At 39.9% G+C, this 16,010-nt stretch overlaps 2 protein-coding genes across 4 annotated transcripts in view; one reads left to right on the top strand and one right to left on the bottom strand.

The window, feature by feature from the left end:
- The window catches only part of pcsk5a (proprotein convertase subtilisin/kexin type 5a), a 29,108-nt gene extending 27,291 nt beyond the window's left edge, over positions 1 to 1,817 (top strand). The window contains exon 36 of the mRNA XM_037751846.1: positions 647 to 1,817. Within this exon, the coding sequence (XP_037607774.1) occupies positions 647 to 1,104 (458 nt within the window). The 3' untranslated portion in view covers positions 1,105 to 1,817. The remainder of the gene's footprint in view (positions 1 to 646) is intronic.
- On the bottom strand, positions 1,099 to 15,916 carry prune2 (prune homolog 2 with BCH domain). 3 transcript variants are annotated; one of them, XR_005204308.1, is made up of 12 exons: positions 15,328 to 15,911; positions 12,711 to 12,777; positions 12,395 to 12,595; positions 11,892 to 12,068; positions 8,713 to 8,815; positions 4,675 to 4,806; positions 4,445 to 4,531; positions 3,775 to 3,873; positions 3,623 to 3,661; positions 3,109 to 3,159; positions 2,854 to 2,983; positions 1,099 to 1,232 (listed from the first exon to the last, which is right to left on the bottom strand). XR_005204308.1 is itself a non-coding variant. In XM_037751856.1 (11 exons), the coding sequence occupies exons 2-11, from the start codon at positions 12,763 to 12,765 to the stop codon at positions 2,950 to 2,952; spliced, it is 975 nt and encodes a 324-aa protein (XP_037607784.1). In that variant the 5' UTR covers positions 12,766 to 12,777; positions 15,328 to 15,916; the 3' UTR covers positions 1,942 to 2,949. The 3 variants fall into 3 exon arrangements, 2 of the variants coding, with proteins under 2 accessions (XP_037607784.1, XP_037607783.1); XM_037751856.1 differs by lacking the exon at positions 1,099 to 1,232 and having other exon boundaries at positions 1,942 to 2,980; positions 15,328 to 15,916; XM_037751855.1 differs by lacking the exon at positions 1,099 to 1,232 and having other exon boundaries at positions 1,942 to 2,983; positions 15,328 to 15,910.
- Between the last annotated feature and the right edge of the window lie 94 nt (positions 15,917 to 16,010).

Here is a 16,010-nt window from a genome sequence, read left to right on the forward strand (position 1 = left end):
AAACACACAGACAACATCCAAAATGTTATGTCAAGCACAGATCAGTAAAACTGACAAAAAGAGGTCGGTAGAGGGACAGCAGATAAGTTAATAAAATATAATATACAATGACTTTTTTACGACATACTATACTATAACTTTTGTCAACACACTATACCATGACTTTTCTTTCTCTTTTTTTCAACATATTACAAAATTACTTTTTTTTTTTCGACACAGTATACTATGACTTTCTTGTACTTTTTTTTCGATATACTATGACTTTTTTTTCGTAGTACTATACTATGACTTTTTTTTTTTACATCCTTTACTATGACTTTTTTTCAACATACTATATGACTTTTTTAAAGACATACTATACTATCACTTTTTTACTATTTTTTTGATGGCTTTTTTTTACATACTATACTTTGACTTATTACTCTTTTTTCGATAAACTATACTATGACCTTTTTTTCATCATTCTAAACTATGACTTTTTTTACATACAATACTATAACTTTTTTTTTTCTTTTTGTCGACACACTATATGACTTTTTTTACTTTATCGACTTACTATAAAATGACTTATGACATAATTTACTCTCACTTTTTATGAGTTTTTCTATTATTTTTATTTCGCTATCTACTATATATGGGTTTCTAGGAGAGTGTGTCCTGAGCACCAACTTGGCGTTCAGAAATGAGGAGGAGCAGGATGGAGGCAACCTGGCAATCTTCATCATCGCCTCTATACTGTTGGTGCTTGGACTGGTGGCTGTCGTCTTCATCATCAGGCACTCCCGCTCCAAGAGAGCGCCCCCAGACATTACTCCCCGTGGCTATGAGAAGCTGGGCTCCGGCAGGGGATTCGGAGGCGGCTACAGCTCTGCTTCCTCTGCGTCTTATAGCAGCCACGCCAACTCCTCCGGCGGCCGGTTGGTTGACATTGCTGAACGTCGCACAGGGAATAAGGATGATGATGATGACGATGATGATGATGATGAGGACATTGTTTACATGGGCCAGGATGGCACCGTGTACAGGAAGTTCCGGTATGGACAGCTGGGAGACGACAACGAGGATGAGTTGGAGTATGATGATGAGAGCTACACGTTCCGGTGAAGTATAAGAATTTCTCAAAAGAAACATTTCTCTTCTGGATTCCTTCTCTTTCTGTCTCTCCTTCCTCTGTACTGTTTATCTCCTCCTGCCCTGAGGGACAGACCCATTTATCCTTCACTGAATAGGAGCTGAACCAAATGAGACATGAGAAGCAATTTATAATGAGATACATTTTTACAACTGCTATCCATTCACAAAATGTGCTGCTGAATAATTCTATGTTTTGCATTCTTAAGGACTTTTTACATAATTACAACTTGGATTTCTGGAATTTGTTTGGAGTATGATGACTTCCCCCATATATAACATAGGCATTTACTAGTTTTGACAGTTTAATTAAAAGGTGCTCTATACGAGAGCCAGAGCATTAATATAGCAGCAAACAACTATTTGCTATGTAAAGATATACAGCAGTAATGTCTACCTGAGCAGAGAATGAAGTAGAGTCGGGCGATAAACCGATTTGATCAATTAATTAGAATTCATGGTTTAAGACGATTTAAAAATTACAATCAGCTCTGTTAGCAGTGTTGTTAGCAGCGAGCCGCCGCCATGTTGAGGCAATAGAAATGCTCCCAATCTCGCATTTAGCACCTTTAATCATATTATTCATCTTTTTAATTGTTGTGGTGTTGGATTAGGATTTTAAATTTGATTGATCATGGTCTTTCTTTAGCTTTTTCTATATTGTGTTCTGTTCAAATAAAGACTTGGAAAAAATGCAGATGTACTAAAGAGTAAGTTATGGCTTCACAGGGCGGAAACTAACTAATTGCTATGCGACGAATCAAAGTCCAACTGACAAAACACGATTGAAAATGACGACTGAAAACAACATTCAGACTTCAGTCCATTTTTATTGAATTACTAGACAGTGATCCATCATTTCCTTGCACATCCTCAACACACCATAGAAGAAGACTCATGGGTAAGAGGACAATTGGTTATCTATGAGGGGACATGCACTGATGCACAAACACACACACACACACATAGAAGATATTGTGCTTTACAGAAATCCCATCTTTTATTCACTCTGAGGTTTCTTCCTGATGATTCAGGAGAAGCTCCAGGGATGATTTCCAGTTTATGTATCTGACAAACAGATTGAAAACACACTCACACACACATTTGCAGAGCTAAAAATACATGCTCTCACATTGCACTTATAACTTGGTTTCATGTTTAACTTTATCCTCCTTGGTTTCAGATAAACTCTATAAAGTTCAAATATCTATTTGTAGATTTTTTTTCTAGTTTTAGAACAAGTATTAAGACAGAGGAGTGGATTGCTTAAATGCAGTAGTTGGTCATCTATGGCACAAGGTTTTTTTTTGGCCACACCATGTGCTTTTATTGTAGATTGCTGACACACAAGTCGCCTCTTTATCTGAAATACTGAGAGTGTGTGACCAGTAAAGGGTGATATTATTGCTTCACTGCTTCTCATGCACACAACTACAACACTATAGACTCTACAAATGGATTTGCGCAGTGCACTGTCTGGTGTGTAATTGCTTTTCCTACCCTACCGTGAACGACAATGCTACTCTGTAGGTGCTGCCAAGCATCACACTTGACTATATAGTTCTCTGGTTTTGCAGGTGTAAAGGTACAGTAGATACTACAGCAGTCATAAAGAATGAGATCTAACTCTTGAGTTTTAACAGGAACTATTGCAAGTTGTTTTTTTCATTTTAAACTCCAGTGTCTAATTGGCAAACACACACACACACACACACACGTTACCTTAACAAGCCTTGACTTTGTTTTCCAGCTTCACCCGTACAATACAACAGTGACTTCAGAACATTGAGGTGACCCATCCATTTAGGATGTTTGGGTTTAAGAGCTGCTGGCACCGGCTGCATCTGGTCTGCTGGGGAAGACGAGAGAACAAAAACAGAGACATTAAAAACGGGTATGTTTATGTACGGGTGACAGACTGCTGACACAAGGCCATTTCTCTTCCATGTGTGAACTTAAACGTCTTAGAGGACTTACTCTGTTCTGCCTACTGCTGTTGGCTCCGGTCCCAGCAGAAAACTATTCCGTCTTGAATGAAACAAAAAAAAATAGAGTGGTTGTTAGAGCAGAATTTATTGTTGTGAAATGTTGTAATTCACTGGTATTTGGTGAATTTGAAGACATGCAACTCATGATTATATGCACAATTAATCAGCCAGAGAATAGCGTGTGAATTCTACAGTGTCGTTCCAACATTTATTATCAGTGTAATAGATCACTTTGCAATAAGGCCGGGCTCATTTATTTTACTGTAATGATAAATGAGATGAAAGCGATGCATTTAGCATTTTTAGCAAATTTTTTTTTTCCTCCGTCCTTCCTGTAATTGCAACCATAGCCAAATCCAATTGGTCCTCATCCAGCAGAAGAGCCTCTGTGATCTAAAAGTGAGCCATCTGATAAATGAGCGCTCCAGCCAAGGATAAAACCGAGGCAGAGGCCACTGCCTCCGCAGAGGCAAGTAATGAGAGCCAGGAGAGTCTATACTTACTTTGAGTTCTCTGCTGCTACCTTCAGTTCCTTGTCAAGTCTAGAGGTGAGAGTTCAAATGACAAGATGAATATAAAGTCATTTAATAAGACAACTCAGGCTTGGAGGAGGGGTGGGGGTGTTGCAGTGTTTGGGGGGTTAGGAGGGACTCACCTAATGATGCACTCTGGGATCTGGATGCAGTCCATGGGGATGGATTCCTGCAGTTCGTCCAAACTGTTCACATACCTAATCTTACTGCTGAACTTGGTGCTGTGACAAGAGCAACATGTACGTACACACACACACATACACAAAAACACAGTGAATATAACCGGTTTGGCATCAGAAGAATTCGATTATGTCATAAATCATAGTATGTCATTAAAGTTTAAAGAAAAAACTCATACTATAGTATATTGTAAAAAAAAGGCATAGTAAAGTTTGTCACAAAAGTGTCATTATAAAGGTTACAGTAGTATGTTGTAAAACAGTCATAGTATAGTATGTTAAAAAAGTAATTAAAAACTTATAGTATAGTATCTCATAAAAAGTTATACTACAGTATGTCAAAAAAGCCGAAGTATAGTATGTCATAAGTCGTCAAAAGTCATAGTATAGTATGCCATAAGTCATAATATAGTATGTCAGAAGTCAAAAAAGTCAAAATATAGAATGTCATAAAAAGTTATACTATAGTATGTCAAAAAAGTAATTAAAGAGTTATAGTATAGTAGGTTATAAAAAAAATTGTCTGCACAACTTTTCATGGCAATCCATCTAACAGTTGTCGACTGACTGACTAACACTGCAGTCCCTAGAATAAAAATAGGATCATTGTTACCTGATGAAGGGCTTGGTTATGGCTAGAATGGTCCTGATAAACCATGATGGATGGAGAATAATGAAGGATTTCAAATTCTTCCTGAGCCTGAAAACAACAAAATATATCACATGTTAAGTATATTTATGTCCATGTTGCATTTTCATTTTCATTCAGGTGAGATACAAATCATCATCACAAGTCATGCTGCTGTTATCTTTCACAAGATCATGTAAGTGAACAAAGCAGACCTTCTGTCAATCATCTGATAGCATTTCTTCAACCAGCCAAGGCCAGGCATTCTTCTGTGGGGCGTGGCTCCATTCAGGTACACAATCATGTAGTCCTCTGCCACCATCAGCTCCAGTGTGCTGATCACATAGCTGAAGACAAACACACACATAATTAAAAGCTTGACCTTGACTTCTACCCTAGGGATATTTACCATTATCTTCTGGAATAAGAGTATAATTGACCCAAAAATTGTACTTAAATGGGTGAAATGTTCTATCCCGATATAGGTAATTTAATATCTCACTTTAATGTTGCAGCTGGTAAAGGTGAAGTACTTTGTATACTGCTGCGTAACTTAACCTGTGATAATACATCATAATGTATTGGTTGATTTATTTTCTATTAATCTGAATATGCAAAATAACTAGTAACTAAAGCTGTCTAAAAAAATGTACATCATGCTGCCATCACAACATCATGCCTCTTGCAACTCTCCCAAGTTTGCCACTGTAACAGCCCAAAAGAAACGTCACTATCTTTAACATTACGTATGTCAAAATGGTGAAATGCAAGAGATGCAGTAGAACCATGTTTTGTGACTCTGAATGCCAACAATATGACGAAATAATAGGAGACCTATACCGTCTTGCTCGGTTTGAAAAACTGGCCGCATTTTAAGAAATGTCTCTTCTCTGATGTCAGCTATGAGAAATTGGTACGAATGTTGCTCTATGGATGAGCTGTTTTGCTTTGAATTTCTTCTTTTTTCATTCTCTTGCATCCATCCCTGACTTTCTACCTTTATAAAATCCAATACTCTGAAAACTGTTATCTCTTTCTCATTTCTCTCCTGAAATCCCACCACCCCACCTCCTCTCAGTCAGCAGGGAACTTTGTCATCTCCTTTGAAAATAGTTGACAATATCCTCAGCTAACACAGTCCTCTCCAGTTTCCTCAATAACTCCTCTAACTTCAATGACTTTGGTCCCCCTCCGACTCTCCTCTCCTTCTGATCCAATGTCATTCTCCAGCTTACAAATCAACACCGCTGATCCACTCTGTTTCGTGACTATTGTGATCATCTCCCACTGACATCAAGCTGCATACCATTCACCTCTCGGCTATAGTTAACTCCTCCTCGAGAGGATTCAGACCTCGAGCCATCTGGCATCACAAAGTGCAGACGCTATGGTTTACCTCCTTTCATTTCTATCCAAAACTCTCAGATATGCCAGCTTACTCAATATCTTCCACAGAACAGCCTGTGGGATCCCAATCACACTGTCCAAGCATGAAATGCAAGTGTGCCAGCACCACAGTGAAGGCATCAACATGGGAGGCCTCCACAAACAAGCTAGACTATCACTTTATTTCTGTCACTTTATTTGGAGAGTTTTCCTTGTGCAGAGGAGCCGTGGCTTATTTAAAGAATTAAGTAGCATCCTCAATATGCAAAATACCAGCGTTTGAGTCAAGACCACCTAAACCAACACCAAGTCATGGCCAGGACCAGAGTTTATCAAGACAGAGACAAGACCAAGTCTTTGAGGGGTTGAGACCAAGTCAAGACCAAGATCAAGGCAGGGCGAGACTGGGTCAAGACCAAGACTTTGAGGGGTTGAGACCAAGTCAAGACCAAGGCAAGGTAAGACCGATTCAAGACCAAGACCCGACCAGGACCAGAGTTTATCAAGACAGAGACAAGACCAAATCTTTGAGGGGTTGAGACCAAGTCAACACCAAGACCAAGACAGGGCGAGACTGGGTCAAGACCAAGCCTTTGAGGGGTCAAGACCAAGGCAGGGCGAGACTGGGTCAAGACCAAGACTTTGAGGGTTCAAGACCAAGGCAGGGCGAGACTGGGTCAAGACCAAGACTTTGAGGGGTTGAGACCAAGTCCAGACCAAGACCAAGTTAAGGCCGAGTCAAGACCAAGACCAGGCCAGTGCGGGTCCTACACTGCATGACACACTTAAGATAAAATGTGGAACATGCAAACCATCGGCTCTCTTCAAATTGATCTGAATGATCCACATTTCCATAAAAACAGCCACAGAAAACCAATGAAGATTCCTCTTCATTCACCTCTTTTATTGCCATTTACTGTATATGTGTGTATGTATAAGTGTACCATGAAATCGTCTTGATAAAATAATCAAACAGCATTGCAAATGTGAAGTTTTCTTTGTTTCCTATGAGCAATAATGCTGTTAACAAATAAATCAGACAATAAACAGGCAGTTTAGTGATATCCCCGCTGTTGTGGTCCTCTTTGTCCAAGACCGAGTAAAAATGCTTTTTGATTCCGAGACGAGACCTTCAAAAAGTGGTCTTGGGACTGGTCTCAAGACCAAGACCAATGTCAAGTACTATAACACTACTAAATACTATTTATAGAGAATCATTTAGTTGTTGCAGGTACTTAGATATCTGTACCATATGGAGACTAAACATCAACAAAGTCAACCTGATGTCGCTGGATGAAATCTCAAAGGATCACCAAAGCAATGGCTTTGTCCTCTGGGGACCATGAATGACTACACAAAATTTCAAATTGTACAGACATTCATGGTCCCCAGAGGATGAATGAAGAGAAACTGAGAAGTTTCAGAAGCCAGCTCAAAAACAATAACTGATTGTGATACAGTAGACCAGGAAATATGACTTTTATAATATTACTTCTGGATTCAGATATTCAGGCCTCAAATCTCAAAGGATTGCCACCAAAGCAATGGCTTTGTCCTCTGGGGACCATGAATGGCAGCACATCATTTCACTGCTATCCATCCGATAGCAGCATGGCTCTAGGGATGGCAATATAGGTCTGTCAGTTTGTTCAGACTGAAATACCTCAACATTTACTAGATGTATTTGTGCAGACATTCATGGTCCCCAGAGGATAAATCCAACTCAGGTTATCCCCTGACTTCTTTGTAGCTCCACCAAGAGGCTGACATTAATGGTTTTGAGTGAAATGTCTCAACAACTATTGGATGGATTGCCATGAAATTTCATACAGAGAGAAGAAGTCACACATTGGACAATGCCTAGGTGCTAGCTGTTAAAACTAAACAGAACTGTCATCCCAAACAAAGCATTATATTATATATCCTACATTTATTAATAAGAACATTCACAATAATCACTCAAAAACAGCAGGAGGTCCGTAGAGGCCCGTTTACGCCAGGCGTTGGGGTTGCGAACACTAAACTGATTATTCTGGAGGGTCGCAACTCGAATAGTTTGAGAACCACTGATCTAGCACATCATCAGGTCAAAATTTCTATTTTGGTTTTAGACCAAATACCTGCAAAACTAATGAGATTCCCATCAGCTGCATTGTGTTTAGTGCTAATTAGCACATGTTAGCATGCACACTAAACTAAGATGGTGAACATAGTAAACATTATACTTGCTAAACATCAGCGTGCTGTTAGGGCTGTGTATTGGCAAAAATCTGGTGATACGATACGTGTCGTGATACAGGGGTCACGATTCAATATATTGCGATATGTAATGTAATTAAGGCGATATATTGATATTATCTATTTTTAGGAAAACCGTCCTAGTATAAAGAACACACCATCATATGCATAAACTAAAAACAGTGAGATCTGCAATTACATTTATCACAGTCTCTGTAACATCCAACATCATAGCACTACTTTGAGAGGACACATACGGAGAGGACGCATCTCTTTGAAAATGAAATTAAGTATTGACTGAGTTCATCTTTGCATGCAAACTATTAATTAAAAATCTATAGTGTTTTTGATAATCGATACAGTATCACAAAACATAATATCGCGATATTCGATTTTTCCGATATTTTCAGACACCCCTACATATTATGTAATGTTAGCTGGTGTTGTTTAGTCTTGTTGAGTCGGGACCAAAGTGGTGGACCATCAATAGCTTGGCTAAAAACCAAATGAGCAAAGAGCAATAACTAACATTTCTCTACAAAACTTAAAAAGTGGGTCAGTGTATAACATGTTAAAAATAAACGACTGGTTGAAAGTGTGTGTGTGCGTCAGTGCAGTGTGAAACTCACAGGAAGAGGTTCTCCATTATCTCATGGTAGTCCTCGCTGTCGCTGTCTGGCAGGAAGCAGGCAGCAAACACTATGATGGCATTCACTCCGTTGCTATAGTAGCCTTGATAAAAACACATTAAAATAATAAGAGTTAAGTTGACCTTGTTCAATTGCTGCTGAGAGCCTTAATTAGCATAGTTTTCATAATTTGATTGCTCCCTTATTTTCCTCTTTTTTTGTTCAATTTATCTGCCAATCTGTGTCTCTTTTGTCTGACTGTCTCTCTGTCCCCTTTCCTCTCACTACTTTTCAGATAATTTCCTTTTATTCACCAACCCATTCATCGCCAGATTTGGTGTCACTCAGACAGAGGGTCTTTTATCTGAATGACAGATCTTGTGATATTTCCAGTGACAGACGTCTCTGTTTCCATGGGACGGCTGGGTTTCACTTAAGCCCACAGCACAGTGGGGAGGAAATGCACTACCTGCTATTAGGGGTCAGATTTCCACCAATGGCCAGTACTTACTTAAGGCACAGGCTTACCAGGGTGTAAACCCCGGGGTTTTAAAGGGCCCCACAGAAAGGAAAGACAGAGATGGGGCCTCTGCCTGTGAAACCAATATGGCGTGACTCTGTGTCCGGCCTCAATTTAAGACCCAGCTCCCCCAGCAGACTTAATGCAGCTACATACAGGGCGACAAATTAAAAGAAAAGGTCATTTAAAGTAATAATCTCGAACATTTTCATTTAAATAAATGTCTGAAGTAGGCGAGATTGGAGCAAATATGATTTAAAAAACGTTATTTTTATAAAACTCAGAAGTAAAGGTAGTACATGAAGCAGGTAACCTGGAACAAAATCATGTGCCTCTGTGTCCTCAGGTGCTCCTAACGGCATCTACAAGATTTCACATACCGGAGGAAAACAAGCAGTAAGAGCTGATCTGAGGTCGGCTGGCCAGCTGCCCTCTATGAGAGCCGGCTGTCAATCACTCGCGAACTTCGACCAAACGGTCAAACTAGGCCGCGCTGATCAGATATGAATCAATATTATGGAGTACAAGGAGTAATGGAACTAGAAATAGCAGCTGCAGTGAGCTGTTAGATGAAGAGCTGCAGGCGACAGGCTGCACATATACAACTTCTCAGCGAGGTCACCAACTATTTTCACTGTTCACAGACTCGTGCCGTCATCGCAGTTGACTACAGAATGATGGAAATGATTTCCTGACTTCTTTACTAAAAAGCCAAAAGTTTGTTTTGCTGCCCACAGTATTCTGTGACCTGTAGTATTAAACCACATTTGCTGTTGCCACCAGTAAACAGGGTGTCGCCAAATCAACCAGGACTGAAATCTTACGGATTGTCACTTTAAAGTGTTTTAGGAAGGGTTGGGCGATCATGAGAAAAGCTTCAACGCTCCCCAAGTCCCTTGGTGTTTTGTAGAGCTGAAATGATTAGTAAATTATTCGATTGACAGAAAAATAACCAGCGACTATTTTAATAATCAATACATTTTTCAAGCAAAAATGCCAACAAATGTTTTGGTTTTAGCATTTCCGATGTGAGGATTTGCGGCTTTTATTTTATTTTCTGACATTTTATGGACTAATCAATAAATCGAGAAAGTTAATGACGGATTAATCGTTAAAGAAAATAATTGTTAGTTGCAGTTGTGGAGAGCGCTGTCCAACATATTCCCATCATTTTCGTATGGAAACAACTGCACCAGCAGCAGCCACCCATCATCAAACACACAAGTTATATCATCATCAAGTGGCTACTTTGCTCCTTTTCAACCTGAATCCTATTGTTCTAATGTGCAGAGGACATGTGGAATTTTCCACCTTGTGTTGTTTTGTGGAGAGTTCCCTCAGATGGCCGCTGGATGATGTCATACTCATCAGCTGGCTTCAGCTACAGCCTGCATTTCCTCATTTATTTGGTTGGCCGGCCTCCAAGGTAACATGAAGCATTTCCAAAATGAGACATCATTGTGCCATCTCGTTAGCCGAGAAGTGGCGGAAGCCAGCTTGAAAACAATAGCTGCTTGTGATACTGTAGAGCAGAGATTAGGTCTTTTATAAGATGCTGTTACTTCTGGAATCAGATATTCAGGCCTGCTGTGAACTGAAAATGTTTACTGTGCTCAAACAATGAGTCCCCGTATTTATTCTGTTGAATCGATGCGGCCAGTTCTAGATGTTTTCAATCAGACTGGTTGTTTACTTCTGTTTCTTTGTGCCAGCATCACTGACTTACGATTAATAGAACTTGCAATGACTATTGGGTATTGTAGGAAGAGTATTTAAGGAAAGGTTCGCATTTATTTTCAGGTCTATCTTTAAACAACACTCACATACTTGTGCATTGCAACAGTTTTTGGTGTCTGTAATTGTCTGCAATGAGCCCAACTGTATACATGTGTGGTGATGTTAGTCCCCATAGTAGCCATTTCAATGTAGTGAGACCATTTTTTAAAATTTAACCTCACTATATAAAATGACCTGTGGTGACCTCTAGGATAATCACAGCCTCATGAAACTTTACAGCCACAAACTAGATACCTAGAGCATTCAGAGGATGGATGGGTTTCCTAGCTAGACTGACAATAAGGGGGTTTCTGAGCAGTTTACACAACTGAAGTGCTCGCCATCCAATTGCTGGAAAATGCAATTCTTGCAGAAATCTCCAAAAGTCAAAGGTTTTTGATACCAAATCACAGCATGGCTTTCTCTATGGTGTTCTTCAAGGTCTTGGTGTCTTATTGTGGTATTTTGGAGAGATTATTGATCATTTTTATCAATTCTCGAGTGGAAAAAAAATGTTAAATTTAGCACCAAATCTGTGTAACAAATGTTATCAACCCAAAAATTGCTGTAATAATTTATGAGACATAATAGAGCATGGGGATGAACATAATACACTTCCATTATAATGTTCTAAACTCTTATATACTGAATTAATTAATTAATGTTTATTACAGATTTATGACTAGAAAAACTTGACACAAAGTGCTGAGCTGCATCTCAAATTAATCTTCAGATTCACAGCTTTCAGATGATGTACACCACTTAATAATGATTTCTTGGTCAGTATTGAGTAATTGAAAAATATTTGCTTCTGTTAATACTAATAGGTAATGTTGAAAATGGACATAATATTAGTAGTTATGATGCTCTTTAATAGTCTCACCTCCGTGGGAGATGACTCTCATGTAGGGCTCAATGATCTTCATGTTGATGCGGTGCTCCTGCTCCCCGATGACGACCGTCCTCCATAGTTTGCCGTCCTGGCGCTCCTCCTCAGCGCTGTACGTCGGGATGGGATTGTAAGGCTCATTTGTCCCGCTCCTATTGGCTGGATTGGGGTCTGATAGGAGAAAAGAACAATACTGTGTTATACAGCAGGCACAGGTTTTACTAACAACATTAGAGATGACTGTGTTGTGTTCAAGTGTCCCAGTAAGCCATGACAGTGTGGCCCTGAAACTGAAGCAGGTACACAGAATTCAGCAATCAAAAATGTTATTTATTTGTGCTTTTCCTTCTGTGAAAAAGAGATTGAAAATCCATAGTCAACCTTGGTGGTGTGGAGAAACATACCATAAAACATAACATCAGTTATAAAGTTGCTGTGATTAAAATAAACAACCGTGACAGCACAAGAAAAGATTGTTTGCATCCTGACTGACCCACCTTCCCAGTCCATTTCATGGTCCGTGTAGTCGAGGTAATCCCCCTCATCAGGAGTGTCCAGGTCGTCCACGTTAATGTCGAGATCATCTGGTGTCTCCCCCAAGTCGTCCTCGCTCTGGTCCAGCGATAGGCTGATGCGAGGGGCAGATAGCTTTTTCCTTTGGCTGGGACCTCCTTGCAGGGGTAGAGAGGTAGGAGGGACTACAACAACAACAAAAAACACAGTACATAAAAACACCTCAATCATCGTGGGTTTTGTACGTTTCTTTTTGAATAACGGTTGGTTTGCTTTGAATCGGAGCATTGGTTGACTCACCTGGTCTGCCTTCGGCACTCTCAGAGTTCATTTTACTCTCTGATGCCAGGTCCATCCCCAGGAGGACCTGTGAGAAGATGATTACAGTTATTAAATATGATACAACAAACCTGGAGAGCATCCAGACTATTGTGGAATGCATCACCTGTTATTCCTCTAATCTGAATCAGCGTTATAATTTGCCGCCGAAAAGATTTTATTGAGTTTGTTCGTGAACACCGACCTAGTTATTCTGGGCGTTCGCGCCTGGAAAAGGTTGAGAACCACTGCTTTTTACGACTATTACTTATTATGACTCCTACTACATTACATTTATTTGATATCTTTAGTCACAAGTTACTTTACAGATTAAGATTTTACATATACAACACATGATAAACCTATAAATTATGATGCATTGTTACAGATTAAACGTCTCAGCAGTATAAAATACTTAAAATAGCTACTTACACATTAATGTAATAATAATACAATCATCTAATATATAATAGTATTATACTTAAAGGGGCCATTTTATGCTTTTCGAGTACTTTAACTTTTGATTTTTGATAAATACATTTAGCTGATAATACTTACATACATTTTACTTCAGTGGAATTTTCAATGCATGATTTTTACTGGTAATGGCGTATTTTTATATTACAGTATTTCTTACTTTTACCAAGGTGCTAGTCTATCTAGAGCCAGTGTTTGGTTTGTCTGTTCTGGGCTACTGTAGAAACATGGCGGCCGGCTCCGTGAAGAGAACCCGGTCCGTATGTAGATATAAACGGTTCATTCTAAGGTAACGAAAACACAACGATTCTTAATTTCACGTGATTACACACTAAAGAAAACATACTTATTAATACTATATTCCATTTATGCCATCTGGTCCTTTAAGTCAAGGATCTGAATACTTCCTCCACCACTGAAAACTACTTTCTTAAATATTGCTTGGAACCCAAAATTGAGCTAGACCGACAAATGGGCCAATATTAGTTTATTGCCAATAGCGTTATCTAACTGGGTTTGAGGTAATTTAGAAAACAGTGTCACCAGAGAGAGATGGTAAGTTTAATCAGCCGCATAATGTGCTGCCTAGTATGAATCTTGATCATAATTCTTTAAGAGACAAATCTAAGAGATCCGTATCAACATCATTGGCTATGTTTACATGCACACTATTATTCTGAATATGACAATACTGTGAATTAGATACGGTGTCATGTAAACAGCATATTCCGTTGGGATATTCTGAAATAGTTCTTATTCTGATTGGAGCATTTTCCAATAAAAGACATGTGGGATAAGCCGATGTTATTCAGGTTTTAGGAGAATTCTTTGGACATGTATACAGCACATTTGGAATATGCGTCTCAATTTGGGGTTTTACAGCCGTTTGCGACACACGGCCTCTTGCCTATTTACGGCCAGCTCTGTGCGTTGTACACAAACCAACTAGCCGACAGTTTGCAGAGATGCATGCCCAAAAGAAAAGACAATATTTGACCACATATCTACAGGTTTTTGGATAAGCGCAAATATCACAACGCCGACCTTTTTAAGAAGGTGGTTGAAGGAATGAAAGACGGCGGCTGTGTTTGCACGGTCGAACGAGCCCGCCACCGGCACAGCTGCATGTACACGGGTATTACTAGTGGAATATAAAATTTTATTAGTCATGTAAACAGATTTTCTTTTTCAGAAGGGCAAAAAAACAGAATATTTTGAGCATGTAAACGTAGCCAATGTTGAAAGATTACCATCAGCCAATATATCGTAATCAGATATCAATATCAGTATCTCAAGAAGTCCAGCATCAGTTGGGCTATACTACAAAGTATTAGCACAAGAAGCCCTCAAACACCAGCATGTGTTAACACATGGTGTGGATCAGACTGGTAAGGTGGTAAGGGGAGAAAAGAGAGGAAGGGATGAGGGAAATGAGAAAGATTTTGAGGTTAAAGGTCATCTTCCCCTGTGAATAATCCTCCCATTCAAACTGGAGGAGGGGGAGGATGCTGAAGGGTGAGGAAGAGGAGGAGGAGGAGGAGGAGGAGGAGGAGGAGGGGGATTGTTACATCATGACAAGCCCATTCCCCCTCCTCGCTGTCTTTTCCTAGTGCTGATTCAAATCGAATGACTGCACGCTCGCATGAGCACAGATTGGGCATAGATGCAAATTCACAGTGAGTCACGTGCGCTCATTCGCATGAAAAAGAAAAAAAACATCCTTGTTCCTTCTGGGAGATTCTGCCTGGAACAAGGAAGATGGGATTGTATTAACAGCTGCAACAGAAACAAAATGCTGAATGGTTGTCTCCTGTACGGATGACATCACGCTGACGATTCCCAGAAACATGTACAGTACGTGCACACACACACTGAGATAACAAACACACAATGGCACAAGCTCCTACACTGCAGAATGACAAAATTAGCATCAGCTGTTATGTGCATCCTCTATGGAGGATGCTGAGCTGCTTCAGATCCACTTCCACAGCACAGTGCTGATGACAGCAGCCCCTCCCTCACTCTCGCTTCCTGTCTGCTGGCTGTGAGGAAAAAAAAACAGAAATACAAGAACATATTCTCTTCTTTTTATCTTTCACAGAATAAGAAGCCGTCTACTCACCACTGCTGGGGCTCGGGTATCTCGTGTCCTCTTGCGTCTCAGTGCATGGATGCACTTCCAAGTTCCCTGCCTGTTTCCTTTTTCTCCCAGCCTCTTGGTGGAGATGCTCAGCTTACAAACAGCTCACAGCTTCCACCATTTTGTGGTCACATGATCTGGGCCATTACCAAATAAGGACGATCACCTGCTATAACAGCTCCCTGCACAGCAGCTTCCTCAGGCAGTGCAACTGAATGGAGATATAGGAGATGTTTGTGTGTCATTATTATCGTCGACTGGAGGGGATAAACTGGTGTAGGCGCCGTTGTGTTATTACTACCAGTAATGTGGGCTGCTGTTAATGCCTGACAGGAGATTTGTGAGGCTGACTGTGCAGCTACAACATTATATTAGCCCTTAGGGTACAAAAAAAGCAATAATCAGAAACGAGAACATTGCCAGCTTCGTGTGCTGATAATATTCACACACTTTACCACATGCTGGGAAGAAAATAGAGACGGATCCAAAGCAAATATCTGATGCTTACCATTCCCCTTAACTTCAAATGTGTCCTTTTATACTCTATATTAGCACTGAACTTTTCAACCCTTAAACAAGCACACTACTGTATACCGTAGCCACAAAGCAGATAAAATCAACAGTACCTATACAGACTCTCCTTCCATGTGGAAACAGGTTTTGTT

Source organism: Sebastes umbrosus, chromosome 19 (genome assembly GCF_015220745.1).
Source record: "Sebastes umbrosus isolate fSebUmb1 chromosome 19, fSebUmb1.pri, whole genome shotgun sequence".
NCBI classification, from domain to species: domain Eukaryota; kingdom Metazoa; phylum Chordata; class Actinopteri; order Perciformes; family Sebastidae; genus Sebastes; species Sebastes umbrosus.